The sequence below is a fragment of the Branchiostoma floridae genome, unplaced genomic scaffold, assembly GCF_000003815.2.
Source record: "Branchiostoma floridae strain S238N-H82 unplaced genomic scaffold, Bfl_VNyyK Sc7u5tJ_1495, whole genome shotgun sequence".
Lineage (NCBI taxonomy): Eukaryota > Metazoa > Chordata > Leptocardii > Amphioxiformes > Branchiostomatidae > Branchiostoma > Branchiostoma floridae.
Window position 1 is genome coordinate 586,306 of NW_023365730.1, and position 17,905 is coordinate 604,210.

The 17,905-nt window shown below is 40.1% G+C and overlaps 3 protein-coding genes across 3 annotated transcripts in view; all 3 read right to left on the reverse strand.

Moving 5' to 3' along the window:
- LOC118407879 overlaps nt 1-17,905 on the reverse strand; it is a 313,255-nt gene that overhangs the window by 129,916 nt on the left and 165,434 nt on the right. The window lies entirely within an intron of this gene.
- Nucleotides 1-17,905, reverse strand: part of LOC118407874 — a 341,762-nt gene that overhangs the window by 127,905 nt on the left and 195,952 nt on the right. The gene's annotated exons all lie outside the window — the stretch shown is intronic.
- LOC118407884 overlaps nt 1-17,905 on the reverse strand; it is a 39,613-nt gene that overhangs the window by 17,699 nt on the left and 4,009 nt on the right. Inside the window, exon 2 of the mRNA XM_035808457.1 lies at nt 3,085-3,162. Coding sequence (XP_035664350.1) covers nt 3,085-3,162 — 78 coding nt within the window. The remainder of the gene's footprint in view (nt 1-3,084; nt 3,163-17,905) is intronic.

Genomic DNA, 17,905 nt, shown 5'->3' on the forward strand with positions numbered 1-17,905 from the left:
TTTTCCAACTTGAACGAAAACGGCTGAGATTGATCAGATTTGACATATCTTATATGAATTCCACCCCTTAATGGACTAATTGAGAGCTCTTTTCGCTGAAGGCTCATGGTGGAGTACTGAGATGGAATCAGTATGGGAACAGTAGGTTTACTTTTAAAGCAATAAGTCTTTTTGTTTTCTTTTTGATTAATCAGCTTTATTTCACTTATATGTCTCATTAATCAAACGATATTGTGCTTTCATAACTGAAGCAACCTTCACAAGCATCTAGTCTGAGTACGCAATTTCATACAATTCTCATTAAGGGTCTATGTCAACTGTCATGTATAAATCGTTCATGGTTAGCTTCAAAATGCCATTGATTGCTAATGGCAGTCTAATAAAACATGTGGAAAACTCGAGTGTGATTACCCATGCAGGGGGCTGGCGCCCCGTGAATTAGGCTTGGGGAAAATATTGCGTTTTCTGTTTCTCTACCTCCTATAGAAATTCGTGCCGACCTTAGACTTTTTTGGGTAGGCAGTGAAGTCACATAGTTACCAGTTATAATTTTTAGTCAGCCTGCTTCCTGTATTGAAGTAAAACACTGCTTGTACAATTTAACGAAGGATAAATGTATACATAATGCACACAATTAATGTTTGACATTGAAAGACAAGTGTCCTCGTGCATTTCAGTTTACTTTGTCCAACCGTATTGCAGTATGTCTCACTAGAGTTTTGGCCAGCCTAAAAGAATTACAGGAAAAAAGATAATCCCTACCTACCGACCCTATTTTTTTAGGACTGAAACAGGAAGCATATTTTTTCCTAGGCCAAATCATTACCATGTGGAGTGTAATCACACATGCAGGTGATGAGGCGCCCTATGAGCTGTCATTACCCTCTGCGATTGCAGCCAACCGTCTGAGACTAATGAGGTTTACAGTTCTGTGCTGATTTTAAGCTTAGGAGGTTTCAAGATTGATCCTACTGATGGACGTGGTTACGTAGCTTTGCTCTGATGAATTGCAGTAAAATGTCTCGAAAAATTGAGATTTCTATTCGATCATTCTACAGTCGAGGTAGAGAATTTGCGACTTTAGAGTAAAGTAGCGCGGAATCGTCTTCCCTCGATTGCAAACTGTTCAATGCAAATAAAGTCGCAAAGTATTAGTAGTGAGTTTTCTCTAGACATTTTCTCTACTCTTATTTTTTTAACGGATAAGGGTGCCTAAACTCTAACCATTTTGAGGTCTTCTTTGCGTATGCAATAATGGTCAGAACTCTGTAAACTGAATTTATGGGTTAGTTTGATGTGATTTAGTTGAACAAGGAGCAGCTATCTCTTGCTGATCCGATTTGACAGGTGTTTGTGCCAAGGCGGATCATGGGATATAATGGTACGATGAGGCAGAAATGCACTGAGTAAGAACAGAGACATTTCCATGCAAAAAAAAATCGATACAAAAACAGTAAAACCAGTGTGCGAAGTTGCTTGAGTAACTGCCTTTTGGTGTGTCCATATGCTATCATTCAGGAACTGCGTGCTCTTTTATCCATACCATCCCGCGTATGTGACTGTATACTGAGTAAAACCTCCAATCCCTTGGCTTGCTCCCTACACCTCTCAGGCTTTTAATACAAGCCCATAAGTTACGCACATGATAACAGCATCCAAACGTACTTTCTCTTACAGAAACACAAAGTGCAGCAAGCCATCTACAGGTAACGGCGACCTGATACGACCTGAGGTACGAATCCCATCGTCAACAATGTGGTAGCAACGTTAAGCTACGTTGAGCTACGTCAACAACCCTGGCTCGCACTCCCTGGTTATAAAGCAGATGTCCATGAGTCTTAGTCACACCAGAGTGCACCTCTGATGTTACCCCAGGGACGGATGGACCTACGTATCTGCGTTTTTCAGCCGTGTGGCTGCCACAGGGAATACGTCAATACTTCTCATCAAAGCACCTGTTAGATTGCCCAAGGCACGCGCATAGGATAAGACGCACTGTATGTGTAAAGGGCATCAGAACAACAATCTTTCTTTAAGTTGGTGGATGTAATTTTCCAAGACGTGTGGCTAGGTTTCCTGTTAGGTAGACTCGGCTTCTTTTGATATCATAATGTAAAAGGGTTTGGTGTAAAGCAGAGTGTTTATCATAGCGTAAAGAGCAACTGAACAAACGTATGTAGTAACTAAAGTCTTTCATGAGTTTTCTTTCAAGTAGAATCGGCTTCATTATCGAGTTCTGCCTTGCGGAAAATCAGGTGTGGATATTCATTGATTCAAAGATATACCCGTGAAATACAAAATACAATCTTTTGTAGCGAGCATTGAGTCAATTCTTCTTTATGTGGACATGGTCTGTAGTTTAGGATAAGTTACTTTAAGAGAAAAATGCAATTCTAAGTCAAACACGCCCACCGTAGTATAAACGATTGTATTACTTTGAGCACGTTATACAAGTTAAATCTGTGCTGGTGAACTGGTTGGCCATCTGTCGAGGAGACAAGCTCCTGTGAGCAAGTAAGTGAGTGAGTGAGTGAGTGAGTGAGTGAGTGATGAGTGAGCAAGCGAGTGAGTGAGTGAGATAGAGTGAGTGAACGAACGAATGAGAAAGTGAGGAAATCAGTGAGTGACTGAGTGAGAGTGTGAGGGAGTGAATGAGGGAGAAAGGTATGGGGAAGGTGGAAAAGTGGAGGGAGAGGGTTTTGGAGGGATGAAGGAAGTGTACTTGTGACCACCTGTCAACTGTAAACACGTTCTGTTGCAAAGTCCCTTTGTGGCCACTACAGATAGTTTTGACCATATCAGCGTATTAACGGTTCGCTCTTATGTGAGAGCACAAAACCTACATAGTAGAGAAGCAGACCTCCAGTTAGAAGCTCTGAGGAAGATGTCTGACAGACAAAAAAAACGTCAGCATTTGAGTAAAACTAGCTGTGTAAAAGCAAACTCCTATAGCTATGTCCTATGATCTACCAACCTGATGACATTATTTTCGGCTACATAACAGCCTCTGGCTAGCACTATAGTTGTGCATCCTCAGCTAAAACCGACATGACACAAAGAAGAAAAAGTAAAAAAAAACCTCACCGTTTCTAGCTCGCTGCGGAAGGCTTGTCCCAGCTTGGAGAGAAGATCGTAAGCACCCGCCAGCTGTTTAGCGGATGACTGCGGAAAAGAGATACAATTCACGGTTAGCGGGAACCTTAAGGGAGAGTGAAAGGCGTGAAATGTACTTATGTTAACCCTTGTGGTGCTGGCAAATTTTTACTATACATTTTCCCAATTCTGGGCGTATTAGACCCTTTGGAAAGTAGGGGTACTGTTTCACTATATTACATTTTTTGAAAGGTAGAGACCTTTGTAATGATGTATAAATTTATAGGGTTATTTGGAAGGAAAGTGAAAAAAGTAGCATAGTGAAGACAGTACCAACATATGGTGGGCGCAGCACCACAAGGTTTAAAGAGTTGTAATCGGAAAATTGACTGGTCATGGCAACAGTAAGTCTTCGTTGATGTGCAGTGTATGAATAAAGTTCATTGTCATTAAGGAATTCCCTGCAGCCAAATAGAGATCCAAAAGGCATATAAGCAGCAGCAAAAACGTTATCATATGTTATCTTTCAACACAGATGGTTTATATGCTAATCACTAAGATATATTTACTCGTGATCTATATGAAAAGCGATGGTTGTCTGTGAAGCTACGGGCTTTCTTCGATCTGATTCTGAGTGAGCGATAAAAATGTGTCATCAATGTAGGAGATCAGCAGAAAATCTAGATGGCCAGCTTGCAAACATCTACAAAAAAACAAACAGGTAAATGTAAGGCCGTAGAAACAGGGATGGGTCAAGCGTACCTCCCAATCGACATCATGTACCCATTTACACCAGGGTCTTTCACATGAACACAACATTTAACGAGGAATCGGACCTTGGACCACCCCCGATCCCGTGTCTGCTAGCACAGCCACTCAACCACAGACGCCCAGTCAAAGATGCCCAACAACCTGACCAAACGCATTCTCCATGATGATACGAGAATCAATTGTTTCTGTAGAACTTATCCGAATAAAATTCAGAAATCTCTGATTCTTTGCTGATCAAATGGACTCGAATCTGGTTGAAGAACGTCACAACATTTGATCAATGTTACTTTACCAATGACAGTATAGTAAGTAACGATGCAACAAGGACATAAAGTTTGTGCTCCTCCCATGAGTTAAGACCCTTTCCAAGAGCAGTTACTGTGAAAAATACGTCACATGTGAAGTGGTCTGCAGACTAGACAGTTTCTCATAAGTAATGTCAACATGTCTGGATTTGTACACTTGTACCAGTTTTCAGAGTGGTTCATTTGTCACTAGCTTTGACATGTATGGTATTTCACGATCTATACATGACTCCTCCGGGTCCGTAATTGTAGATGAAACATTGGCTAATATGTGCCAAGCAAAGCTGGGAGAGTGCTCTTATAATACAGTCCAACACTTGAACCTCTCGAAAAATACCTCAGGGATTTCAAGATGTACTCATTTCATGTGGAGTACTCAATTTTCAACGCGTAAATGCTCATCTTGTGCTTGCGCGAACACTTTTAGTTATAGTTGAAGTATATAAAAGGCACTTGCACTTGGCCACGTGAAATCAACCTATTCTGTGTAATTCACGTGTTCCTCTCTGTTTAATGTGAAGGATAAAGAACTTCGGAAAATTGATGCATGTCCAGTACCTTTGGTTAGAGCACGAGACACCATTAGCAGGGCACGGTAGTATGCGCGTCATTATCTCACATGTTCTTTCTGCCTGCGTTTGAGTAAGAGGTGACGTATTAGAATTAAAGTACACGACTTGTGGTATATACCTTGTGGTCTGTAACTTTACAAGCACCATGGACAGGCATTGTAAAAGACACGTGCGCACGTGCACATGTCATCGCTGATTTCTATGTTCACGTGTTCTTTCTGCCTGAGCTTGAGTAAGTGCTGACATATTGAAAAGTGCATGGCTCGTGCTCAGTACTTGTAACTTTAAAAGCATCATGGACAGGCATTGTAAAAAAAAACGACATTACTTCTGTGCACACATGTTCTTGCTGTCTGTTTTCATTTACATGTAAGTGAGAACTGACGTATTGAAAGTACACGGCTCGTGGTCTGTACCTGTGCCTTTAAAAGCACCGTCGACAGGCATTGTAAAAGACACGTGTGCACCTGTCACCACTGATTTCAAGGTCAACATGCCCGGCATGTCACATGACCTTTCTGTTTGAACTTCAGAGTTGACGCGAGTAAAAGAAGTTTTAGACGTGTGATCCATCACTCAGTGTAACACGATCATGGCCAAGGAATTTCTAAAAGGGACATGATTTTGTGTTGAGGTTTTCCTTGAATTTCAGATTGGCTTCAAACCTAGCGTTAACGTGTTCAGAAACTTTCAAAATGGGAACATGTCACGATGGAATTTTGTGACAAATTGTGTTCACGTGTTACTTTCTGCTACATGCTAGGCAAGTTAAAAGTCTCTAAGGTTCGTGGTATGTATGATCACATGGTCAGGAACTTTCACAAAGGTACACGAGGAAATTTCTTGATAGATTTTTGAGTTCACATGTTCTTGTATGCTCGGGTTCACACGGTTTAACCTTACTAGGTACGGCAGCATGACCTGGAGACAATTGTAAAAATCACGTGCGCACGTGGCATCATTAACTATTGTGGTCACGTTTCCCCTTAAGCTTCTGCTTTGTTGCAAAGCTGAAGAATTTAAAATTTCAGGACTCGTGTCCTGAGTCGGACCACCGCGGCCTCTAAGACTGCACGTGTGATCGATCATGATATCATCAAATTCGTCACATGTATCATCAAATCCTGTGCTCACGTTTCTCCTTAAGCTTCTGCGTTGTTGCAGAACTGAAGATTTTAAAATTTTAGTACCCTTGTCCTGAGTCGGGCCACCATGTCCACGCACTTCTAGAACTACACGTGGGCACAAGGTTTAATCAAATTCTGTGTTCACGTTTCCCCCTTCTAGTTTCTTCAGTTTCAAGAATTTAAAATTTCAGGACTTGTGTTTGAATCCTGGGTCGGGCCACCATGACCACGCACTTCTAGAACTGCACGTGTGCTCGATGTTTTTTTTTTTAATTTTATTTATTCAACATCAAAGTACAGAACAGGACAGAGAGGTAATACACTCTAGCAGAACGCTAATATTCACATCACCTTTCAAAAAAAGATAACTGACAAGAACAAATAAATCACAATATCAAAACAAACAGTTCACAGCTATTTACATATAAGTCAGGTTACAAGGTAGTTGAAAAAACGTTTCGTATGTACAATGTATAACTGGGTTAACTGTAAGATACTGCAGTTTGTGCTCGATTGTGACATCATCAAATCCTTCACGTGTTCCGCACTGCTTAGGATAAGCACCACCAAATCGAAAAGTAGGGAGCAATTTCAAACCCCTCGTTTCAGTAATACCGCTAAGACTATCCCATCTTGTGGGCTGCTATCTTATTCTGTTTCACTGAAATTTTTATGAAAATATCGATCTTATTCAACGGATAATAGCTGGTGAGTTCCTCTTAGAGTTAACGTTTTACCACCAGTCAATCTATATGTCTGCAAGACAATAAGGGGACCAAACGAACCCGTTGTCGGTATAAAGCAGCATTTGTGACTCGAATACCTACTTTCTCTACAAGAACCCATTTTTGCCACTTCCGCGGAAACAAAGCATCCTTAGCTTTTTTCCTCCATAATCCTTTAATAGGAGGAAGTTCCACGCTAAGAGCTTCTTTCCTAGAACTAAATCGATATGGAATAAGTTTCCACGGACTTGCTTCCCCATGGGGTAAAATCTGAAACTGTTACAGTATAAGTTAAGTGTTAACAGACATCTTTTTTCACAATGCAGTACTGTAACCCAAAACGCTTGAGTGGCTCCATGAGCCTTGCTTTGCGGTGAATTCTAAGTTTTAAAAAAACGGACTCGTTGTCTGTAAAGCAGACAGAAGGGACTAAAATTATGATTAGGAAATTTAAAGTAGTTTTAATAGTGGACACAAAAAAAGCTTCATTTCTCTGATTTTAATCTTTTTTAACCAAATCTTTCGCCTGTCGTCTGTTTCAAATATCAAATTGATTCAGGCTGTTTTAGAAAAGTTTTAGAAAAAGAAACTTTTCTCAAACGCACTTTTAACAGCATGTACGAGCAGAAGCCCCGCCAGGAAGTTGTATTGAATGTTGATCAGGATAACGAGAGTTAAAAAAGTTAAAGTTTGCCCATACATCTAAGATGCGTAGGGTGGCGCCCGTCTCCACTTCGAAGCCCGTGGGCCACACATTTGTGCAAGTCACTACAGCAGGGGGCTGGTCCGCTGGTAGTGATGTGTGTTTAACTTCCATACTCTTCCTCATTAGTGCTGAGTGCTAAGCAGAGAAAGCAGCATGTACCATTTTTAGAGTCTTTGGTATGACTCAGCCGGGCATTGAACTCACGACCTACCGTATGCAAGGCGAACATTCTACCCACTCGGCCATTGCACCGGTTTATACCGAAAAGAAAGGCTATTCAGAAATGATTGCCTGACGTTGAAGCATGTAGCAGCTGAAGTGTCCCTACATCACAAAGAAGCACTCCATTTGGGTTTTTTACTGAGAACATCACAGTGAGGATATTTTTGCAAAGGTCTTTATTTCAATGGCCACGATGGACAAAGTTGGCTGTTAAAGGCTATTCAGAAGTCTGCTCCGTGCAATACAGCGTGTAGTACACCATATAAAGGAACCAGGAATGGTGCTTCTCACAAAGAAGCACCCAATTTGGATTTTTAGCTGAGAACATCAAACTGAGAATGATTCTTACAGCCTTGATATTACAATGGCCAAGACGAAGAAAAATGACTAAAGTCTATTCAGAAGCCTGCTCCAGACATTACAGCATGTAGTACACTATATAAAGGAACCGGGAATTGTGTTCAACACAAAAAAGCGCCCCATTAGTATTTCCAGTTGAGAAAATCACAATGTTGGTATTTCAAAAGTCTTTATTTCAATGGCCACGATGGACAAAGATGGCTGTTAAAGGCTATTCAGAAGTCTGCTACGTACATTACAGCGTGTAGTACACCATATAAAGGAACCAGGAATTGTGTTCAACGCAAAAAAGCGCCCCATTAGCATTTCCAGTGGAGAAAATCACAATGTTGATATTTCAAAAGTCTTTGTTTCAATGGCCACGAGGGACAAAGATGGCTGTTAAAGTCTATTCAGAAGTCTGCTCCGTACATTACAGCGTGTAGTACACCATATAAAGGAACCAGGAATTGTATTCAACGCATAGAAGCACCCCATTTTCATTTATTTTCTAGTTGACAACATCACGATGAGGATATTTCTGCAAAGGTCTTTATTTCAATGGCCACGATGGACAAGGATGACTGTTAAAGGCTATTCAGAACATAACACCATACTAACAAAGAACCAGTAATTGTGCTTCTCACAAAGAAGCGCACCCAATTAGGATTTTTAGCTGAGAACATCAAACTGAGAATGATTCTTACGGCCTTGATATTACAATGGTCAAGAAGAAGAAATATATCTAAAGTCTATTCAGAGGTCTGCTCCGTACATTACAGCATGTAGTACACCATATAAAGGAACCAGGAATTTTGTTCAACGCAAAAAAGCGCCCCATTAGCATTTCCAGTTGAGAAAATCACAATGTTGATATTTCAAACGTCTTTATTTCAATGGCCACGATGGACAAAGATGGCTGTTAAAGGCTATTCAGAAGTCTGCTACGTACATTACAGCGTGTAGTACACCATATAAAGGAACCAGGAATTGTGTTCAATGTACTTGAGAACATCCCAATATGGACGCCTGTAAGATATTTGAAGTCTATGATTCATTTGACGGTAATGGCCAATTATGTTCCTCTCATTTTAGTGGAGAACATCACAATAAGATATTTGAGGTCTATGGTTCACTCCACGGTAATGGTCAATTATCCAGCTGTTCCCCGTCTTCCCAACGGTCCAACTTGAACATGCGCCTGTGAAGGCAAATTCCCCATGTCGCTGAAGGAGAATTTCCATTTCCATTTACCATTTGTATGATTCGGTTTGCATTGTGGTAAAGACGTATCTAGGTCACGATGTGACTTATGCAACTACTGGTGGTTTTCGATTGTCCATGAGTAAAGTTGAATGACCCCCCCCCTCGAATATACGTTTGTAGTGTGCGTCAGTACAAAACTAGAGAAGTCCGTAAATTTTGCTGATGAAACTGTCAGTTTTCGTTATATGGAGCTTTTACATTGATAAAGCCTTTGCGTTGCGCAACCATATATTATACAAAATTGTAGTGTTGTAACAAAAATTATAGATTCTTCATATCCTTATAAATATCCTTTCTGAGTGTGTAAACGTAAAAGATATCAGATCTATAGACATCTTGTGGCAGGGCACAACTTTTCTAACATAAGCAAAGAGTGCTTTTCTCAACCAGCAAAAACTTGCACAAAGGCGTGCCCTACTTTAGATTTAGTTCCCATTTGCGTGAAGAACTATTCTCAATCAGCACTGGATCATCGACAAAACTGCACTGTACTTTTGACCCCGTTGATGAAGCATGTAGCTTGCCAGATTGCCCGGAAAAGGCCGACCCTTACTTCTTGAATGGCGCCGGCTGCTTTCCGATGAAATATTTAGCAAAAGAGCTTTAAATACGTCCACAAGTCATTACGTCTGTTAATAGATGTTGTTGCAATCAAAGATTGTTGATTGCTGTATTTAGGTCTCAATCTGAATGGCTCTCTACAAGTGCTTACTTCAAATATTCCATTTGTGATCATGTTTTACAATGGCACTTTACAGAGGTACATGTTTTTTCTATCAGGTCTGGATGAAAAACACAGCAATTTCAGCAAGCCAGTCCATCTGTAGCCGCACATGTAGTACTGTGAGTTTTTGGCAATGATCTTTCACAATGCCATGTATGCGGGCCCTTTGGCGTAGAATGTTTTGAACCTTGTCGGGAGGTTTCAAGGAAGTTAGCTCTTTTTTCATCATCTTCACGACATGTTCCTTTGCCAATTTTTGATATAGAATTGCTCAGCCGATTACATAAAAGTTTTTGATAGCTACTATACTCTGATACATCAGATGTTCGACAATATTTGAGCTATTAGGTTTACGGACCTTTACTATCAAATGCAATCAACATTTAATCCTATATAGTCGACCGGATTACCTGAAATAACACTAATCTGGAATCGATGGGATGTAGCAGTAAAATGTAATGGCAGCAAATGTATCTGTTTTTGCACTGTTAATTATTGATTAAAGATTTCCCTGTATGCTATAGGATATGGACACTTAGCGGGTTAGCTATACATGAAAGCATTGGTTTTTATTTATTTATTTATTAATAATTCTTATGCTAAGTTTTTTTTTGTGACAGGTGAACACGCCGAGTAAGATAAGGTAAGAAAAGAGAATTTATAGTAAGCTAATGATTTTGAGCGATAATTCCGGACAGGTAAATTAGCCGGCTTATAAACCGGAGAGTGACTTTGTTAATCATGGACCCCTTAACGGTAATCGTCCCATTGGAACAATTCATTACGCACGTTAAAGTTTCAAGGTAATACGCGTTTTACCGATCAATAAAGATACTGTAAGTGCGGAAATGTTCGCGGTGGATTTGTGTTCGCGGTTTTCGCGTGGCCATTTCACTGCGAATTTAAAACCACCGCGAACATTTTTCCATAACAGTAAGAGACTACTGTGCATGGTGCTACCGCGAATTTAAAACCACTGCGAAAAGTCCTTTTTCCCGCTACCTTGAAATTAAATCCCCGCGAACTTAAATGCATTTACAGTGTTCTCATTCTTTGGGGATTCAAGAACGTAAACAAAGGGTCATAAAGGTCCTCGGTAACTAGGTTCTATGGCATCGTTGAATTGATTCGGTGGTGGTTCAAATATTCAGTGGAATGTTTCAGTTGTGTCCCTATTTCGGTGATTAAAAGGATAGGTAATATATAATAGGTAAAATATAGTAACAATATTGGCTTAATTGTTCATCAGTGAGTAGAATTTACTGCTTGCTAGTGTTGTATTACTCTAATTCCAAAAGCTGTATCGTCTCCATGATAATGATTAAACCCAACAAAAGATGTGTTAAAAACTACATTGTGAACATGTAGTAATAAAGGTCTTCAATCATAAGATTCCATGGCATCGTCGAATTGATTCTGTGGTGGTTCGAATATTCAGCTTAATGCTTCAGTTGTGTTTTTCCTTCGGTGATAAGAAGACTTTGTGATATAAAACAATATTGGCTAGTGTTCATAAGTGAGTAGAATTTGTTGCTTGCTTCGTATTACTCCAATACAAAAGCTGCATCGTCTTCATGATAATGATTAAACCCAACAAAATCTGTGTTAAAAGCTTTGTCATTGTGAACATATAGCAATAAAGCTCCTCGATGACAAGATTCCATGACATCGTTGAATTTATATGGTGGTGGTTCAAATATTTTCCTTTTTTTTAAATATTTACTTATGTCCTATAAATGAGTAGAATGGTAGATGTGCTATAGAAACAATATTAGCTAGTGTTCATAAGTTAATGGGGTAGAATTTACTGTTTGCTACATATTGCTCCGATTTCAAAAGCTGTATGGTCTTAATGAGTATGATTAAAAGACAACAAAGGGTTCGCGATGCCATAATTGTGTTTTTGCAGACCACTGCCTAATACTCTCCACGAGGGACGGGTTCGACCCTGGCCCTGATCCTCCGGACCTGGGTTTTCTGTACCGATACCCACCCCTACTCTCACGTAAAGACGCCTCAGTGTTGCGCGTGGGCGAGAGTTATGCACGCATAACCATCCATTGACCACGAAGCATTAACTGGCCATTACAGCGCCGGATAAGGGGGCTTGACACTTGGCGTACGGCCGGCATTTATGAGATCCATCCCGTCCATATTGTCCTGTGGGTACCGTAATGGTCACGTAACACCGATATTAAGCCGTGTGTTCTTACCACATAGTGCGTTTACTAAGGCCTTTACAGCAGACGGAGGCCGTTAGTGTCCAAAATTGGGCATGTATGACATAAAATTTCAGTATATACTTTAGAAACATGATTAGAAAAACACAAAAACACACAAAACATATAAAACACTAATTTCCAAGCAGATCCTATGGTAATTTAAGATAGTATCGAAAGCTACCAGAGGAGTAAAGCAGGCCAAGAAGCTCCCATTCCTTTTGGCCAGCTGTACTCCTTAGCCAGCTTTGATACTACCTTATGCCACTGGTAAATCTGCCTGCGGATTAACAAAATACACTTGTTTGTCAATGGAATTCTTTTAAAGTACAGATAGGAGTATTGGGCGCTCTATGGTAATGACCTCGGCAGAAAGGTTACAAGGATTGAGCCAATGGTACCATGACGAGCGCTCATGCGAACGCTCTCGTATGGGCCAGGTAAAACGAGATCGGTAGTTTACAGGAGTATTACAGGGTAGTTACAGAGATATGACTATATGAAATATTCGCGATAAAGCTATAAAGTATGTGCACAATGGAATATAATAAATCAGGCCTTGCTTACGGGCAGATACATGAAACATAACCAGAAGATAAAAATTGTATGGAAGAATAAGACCCCTGGTTATTTAGACACATTTAGCGAACAATGCACTAGAGGCAAAATATATTTCCCAGATTTTTATGATGAAAAGTGTGTGGGTGGTGAAATTGGCGCCAGCTATATTGTAGCCTGAACGATTTTTTACTATGTATATACAGCACAAAAGGCAATTCGAGACCTTTATGATGATATCAATAGCTTAAGGTCTCTTAGAGTTGTCTGCAACAAGCCTTGAAATTTATTTATGCGAAAAAGAAGACAAATGAAAGAACTTGATTATGCAATACGACTACTACCCAAAAAAATTTGTGTATCCATCTTCAGGATACTTGTCAGGATTAGTCTCCAAGCAGATCCGACAGTGCCATAATACATGTATATCATCAAAGCTGGCCAAGGAGTCCCCAAAGGGAGTGAAACGGACACCCTCCGGTAGCTTAGCACTCCTAGGCCGGCTTCACTCTTCTGCCAGCTTATACTACCGTAGGATCTGCTTGGAGATTAGGCTTTGTGGCGGTCCATCTTTCTTTGTTTTGCAAAAATGAATTATCGTTTAAGATATAATTGAAGCATTTCTAATTTTTCAGATACTAAAGAACATCACGGATTTAATATAACTGATTTAATCAGATTGTACTTCCAAGGGAACAAAAGTACGAATCAAAATCTGAATTCATTATGACTGAGTCATGCATACCTCCTATACGACAATGCCATTAAAAAAATACGGGTCTTAGTGGCAAGTGGGCAGATTGACACACTGGTGCACCAAATCCGTAGGTGTTTTTGGCACCTTTAGACAGATTAGCCGCGAGGCTCGATGGGTGTCACCTCTCCGTCATGGGGGCAGGGGGGCACGGCGAGTATCGAACTCGGGATCACTGATTTCGATTCCAACGGTCTAGCCGTAATGCACCACACAGACAGACCCTGCCATAAGGACTATGAAATCACACATTATGTCGCATCCTCATCCTCGTCATAGGCTTAAAATTGATTCCATAAAAGGTTAGCTGAAAGGGGCCCGTCAGTCTGAATGAAAAGCTGATTAAACGAGAAATCGGTACTTCAAAAGTCCTGCCTAGCGTCTCATCTTCGGCTTGTACGGGGAGATTAGAGACCCAGTTGGGGCGGCGTGGTTTCTCTCGCCAAGTTAAAAGAAGAAGAAATGACAGCAAGGCTCTTGGTTAAGGCGCTTTTTACAAAAAATAAAGATTGTCTTCATATTTTTGTCGGTATCTAGTTAGTGCAAAAGTCATATAGTAGTGTGTCTAGGATTTTTGCTCTGCAACAGAACAGGGTTTACCATAACAGCGAATTCATTGGTTTTCTATCAACACCAATTCATCAAAAATGATCTGAAGAGGTATATTTTGACTAGCATTTTGTACATCTTTGCTTGGCATGAAAAAAAAATTATTTCATAACCTTATTTCTGTTTAGATGTGTGACTTGGGTTTCAACCTTAATCGCAAAATCGGTGCTTCAAAAGTCCTGCCTAGCGTCTCATCTTCAGCTTGTACGGGGGGGAGAAGCGACCCAGTGGAGGTGGTGTGGTTTGTCTCGCCAAGTTAAAAGAAGAAGAAATGTCAGCAAGGCTCTTAAAGGGCTTTTTACAAAAATTAAAGATTTTTTCATATTTTTGTCGCGTCGGTATCTAGTTTGTAAAAACGTGTTGTGTAGTGTGGGTAGCCTTCTGCACTGTAACAGAACAGAGTTTACCATAACTGGTAAATAACTTCATCTGGTTGGCAATTATTCATATACCAGCAGAAGCCGTTTAATTGCACTCCCCATTTGCCAGTACATTTTGTGCAATTATCCGGATGGTGCAACAAAGCATAGTTATTCAGCTGGACCACACTTCTGGATTTCGTGCAATTAACAGAAGTGTGCAGTTATCCGTTGTGCAATTAACTGGTTTCTACGGTAGTAAGTTTCTTTAGGTACAACCAGGGAGTACTTACTATAAGAGGCAGAAAGAAGTAGTTTCCAGTCATTCTACCCTGATGATGGTGTCCGATAGACATCGAAACGTTGGTAGTACTCCCTGGTTGTGCCTAAAGAACCTTGCTATATTTGCTTGCATTGGTTTTTCTATCAACATCAACTCATCAAAAATGGTTTGCAGAGATACATTTTGGCTAGCATTAAGGTACATTATTGCTTCGGATAAAGACTAATGTAAGATACGGTATTTCTATTCATCATTAATGAAGTAGGCTCTTAGATATTATGATCCATTCATGGTGCCGTAATAATGCTCCGATCTGTGTATGTTAGGAATGACTTAGAGTTCCCCGTTGCTTACTTGATTTCTGGTCTTATTTAGTTTCGACGTATTTTAGAGATAACTGCGTAAAAAATATCATTTATTTTATAACCATAGAAGTGTGACGTTGGTTTCGATCATTCCGGAGCCCGTAAAATTACCGTAGATGAAATATCTTACGGGTACTTATATCTTATATTATGAAACTTCTCTGACGCATGAATTTGCGAGTCCTTGCGTATGTCAATCACGTGAAAGCTATACATGTCATCAAATTGATGACCTCAATTTTAGATTTGTATGAGATATATTAGAGTTGCTGGGAAAATATGAAGAAACGTAATTGAGGTTTCGCCCTATCTTAATTTGCTTGCAGATGCGGTATGGGGTAAACACTTCAACGGTTCATTCGGAGCAGAATAGAAGAGGTAACTTGGTAAAAGTGGTAATATTCGTACAGCGTCTTAGAATACTATGAGTAAAGCATAAACAGACAATCTTGCTACGGCGAAAATCAACAAAAACACGTAATGGTCAACGCAGCAATGCTATAAGTTCCTTGCATATTCTTACTGGCAACTTTTCCCAGGGAACATATACATATTCGAGTGCATATCATCTCCATGGATCACCAAACGTCTTTTAACCAATGAAATTCCTGGCATTGCTCAGTCAATAAACAACGTTTCATGCTTGTGTCTTTTTGACAGGCTTACAAAATCCACAATGTAAATATGTCATTTGTCCATTGTCACCATGTACTGTTTCTACAGCCTGACCAATCTCTCGCACAGAACAGAATATCCTTAATTGCATCCGAGGCGAATACAAGAAAGATCCGCTGATACTTAAATCTACCTGATGATAAAAAAAAATCAGGTGTTCAAATTTCTTTTTTACAATTAGTGCACATTGAACATTCTAGATCTAGAAGAAATTGGGCTTCGTTAACAAAAGCATTGATAGGCAATCTCTGAAAGAAGAACAAAATATCCTTAATTGCATCCGGAACAGATCCAAGAAAGCTCCACAGGTACTTGAATCTACCTGATGATAGATTGCCAACAATTGACCGGGACAGGAAACACTGATTGCATCCGGAGTGGCAGATTTAATAGGAGACTACACAGATGAAGGTAAGGAGACTGGGCTCAACAAGATTCGTCTTGAAAGGATTTATATTTTCCCTTGAGAAAATCCCGGATGAGCAGGATATGGGTACGTTCTAATTAAGGCCAAGTCAAATTAAGCTGAAAATCTTTGAAAAGGAAGGAAATATGTTCTGGCAGTTTTAGGTCACAGCCTACCCTGGGTACCAGACAGGATCGGGTAGATAGCGAGTTTTCTTCGGGGACGTAAGGCAGTCAGCCTGCCGATCTCACATTAGCACTACGGAAAGTTTAAGCCCGAATGAGTTGTCGCTACCCTTTCCAGGGCAGGTGTACCTCCTCGGGCTCAAAGTCCCCGGAGAGCTAATAGGAGATCGGCGGGCCTGACTGTCTTGGACAACCGAGTAAAATGTCCAAGCTGCCCGAATACGGCTGGCCCACAAGTTATTCACAGCCAGGCTCCGTTGATTTATAGAAAAATTGAAACTATACATGTAACCAAATTTAGCTTACTGAAAGAGCGTTTTTTTACAGTTTAAATAGTTTGTTTCCTCTTGAAGAGACGAGTTAATTCTGTGGTGTCACCAAATTTACCATGGTTGTGAGTTGTCCGTGGATCACAGAATTTCATTTCGTTCAATCGCATCATTTCATTTTGTTTCTGAGATCAAAACTAGACTTGTCACCTAGACTACAAGAAATACAATCATATTTGGTTGCCAGCAACAGTTCTGTATTTAAAAAAAAAAGCCGAAAGCAGTCACGAGGGTCACAAGTATAACCTGACACTTAAGGTTTGAAGCGCTTGTATTTGGTTATCAAAGTACTAGGCAGTTCTGAAGATTTCAAATCGTTTGCTGTGGTATCTTGTATCATAGCCTTTGAAACAACATATCAGGATCAAAGTGTTTACGATGTCGCCTTTTGCCGAGGTGACCATACCTTTAAAAAGGGACCAATTGCATTTCTAAATCGTTTATTTCATTTTGAATATTGATATTCCCTGCCAAGAGACATACGAAATTGGATTGATTTCATTTCCACCATTTAAAAAGACAAATCATATTAATGTAAGCCTTAGGGGGACGTCGCTTCTTTTGTTATGTGTGCCCTGTGGGCATTGATATGCGTTTGCGGTTTGATTTCTGCCTTATCAAAGAGTTATATATGGCTAAAACATAGCTTGGCTGTTGTCTCCCCTCGTCAACATGTTTGGAAATCCATCTATTGTACTGTATCGTCATTTTTGGATCACTACACCACGGTTCAAAACATTAAAAAACGCAGTTTGATTCCGCAAATCATTCTTGAATCTTCGAATTTCTGCAATCAAACATTTGTTTCCATAGAGACGCGAGTTCGAGTTGAATCTGATTTCTATAAGGTTTTTTGTTTCCCAGTAACTGAAATGACATCAAAGTGGGCTTGAGTGCCTGAGGCGTCGTTTCCCAAATACGAAACGCTTGTACGAGAAATCAAACGTTCATCTCCCAGCATTGAAGACACGCTGGCAACGTCCGTGCCAAATCATCAAAGTACGTCTGATTTCAATCTCATTAGACGTGGAGAGAGATTTCGGCGCGATACCTTAAAGCTCTAGTACCAATTACATATCTGCTTGTCTGAAGTGAGACTCTTCAGAGGATTTAGTTACTGTGTGAAATGAGATAACGATCTACGATAAGAATGGCACGTACGTTGTACATAGTTTCGGCATGCAGTTTTGTCCGTATACATTATTACATAACGTTGCAACGATACATGTAAGAATGACACATACTTTCAACATACAGTTATGTCCGCATACATTATGACATTACGTTGGAGAGAGATTTCAGCTCGATACCTC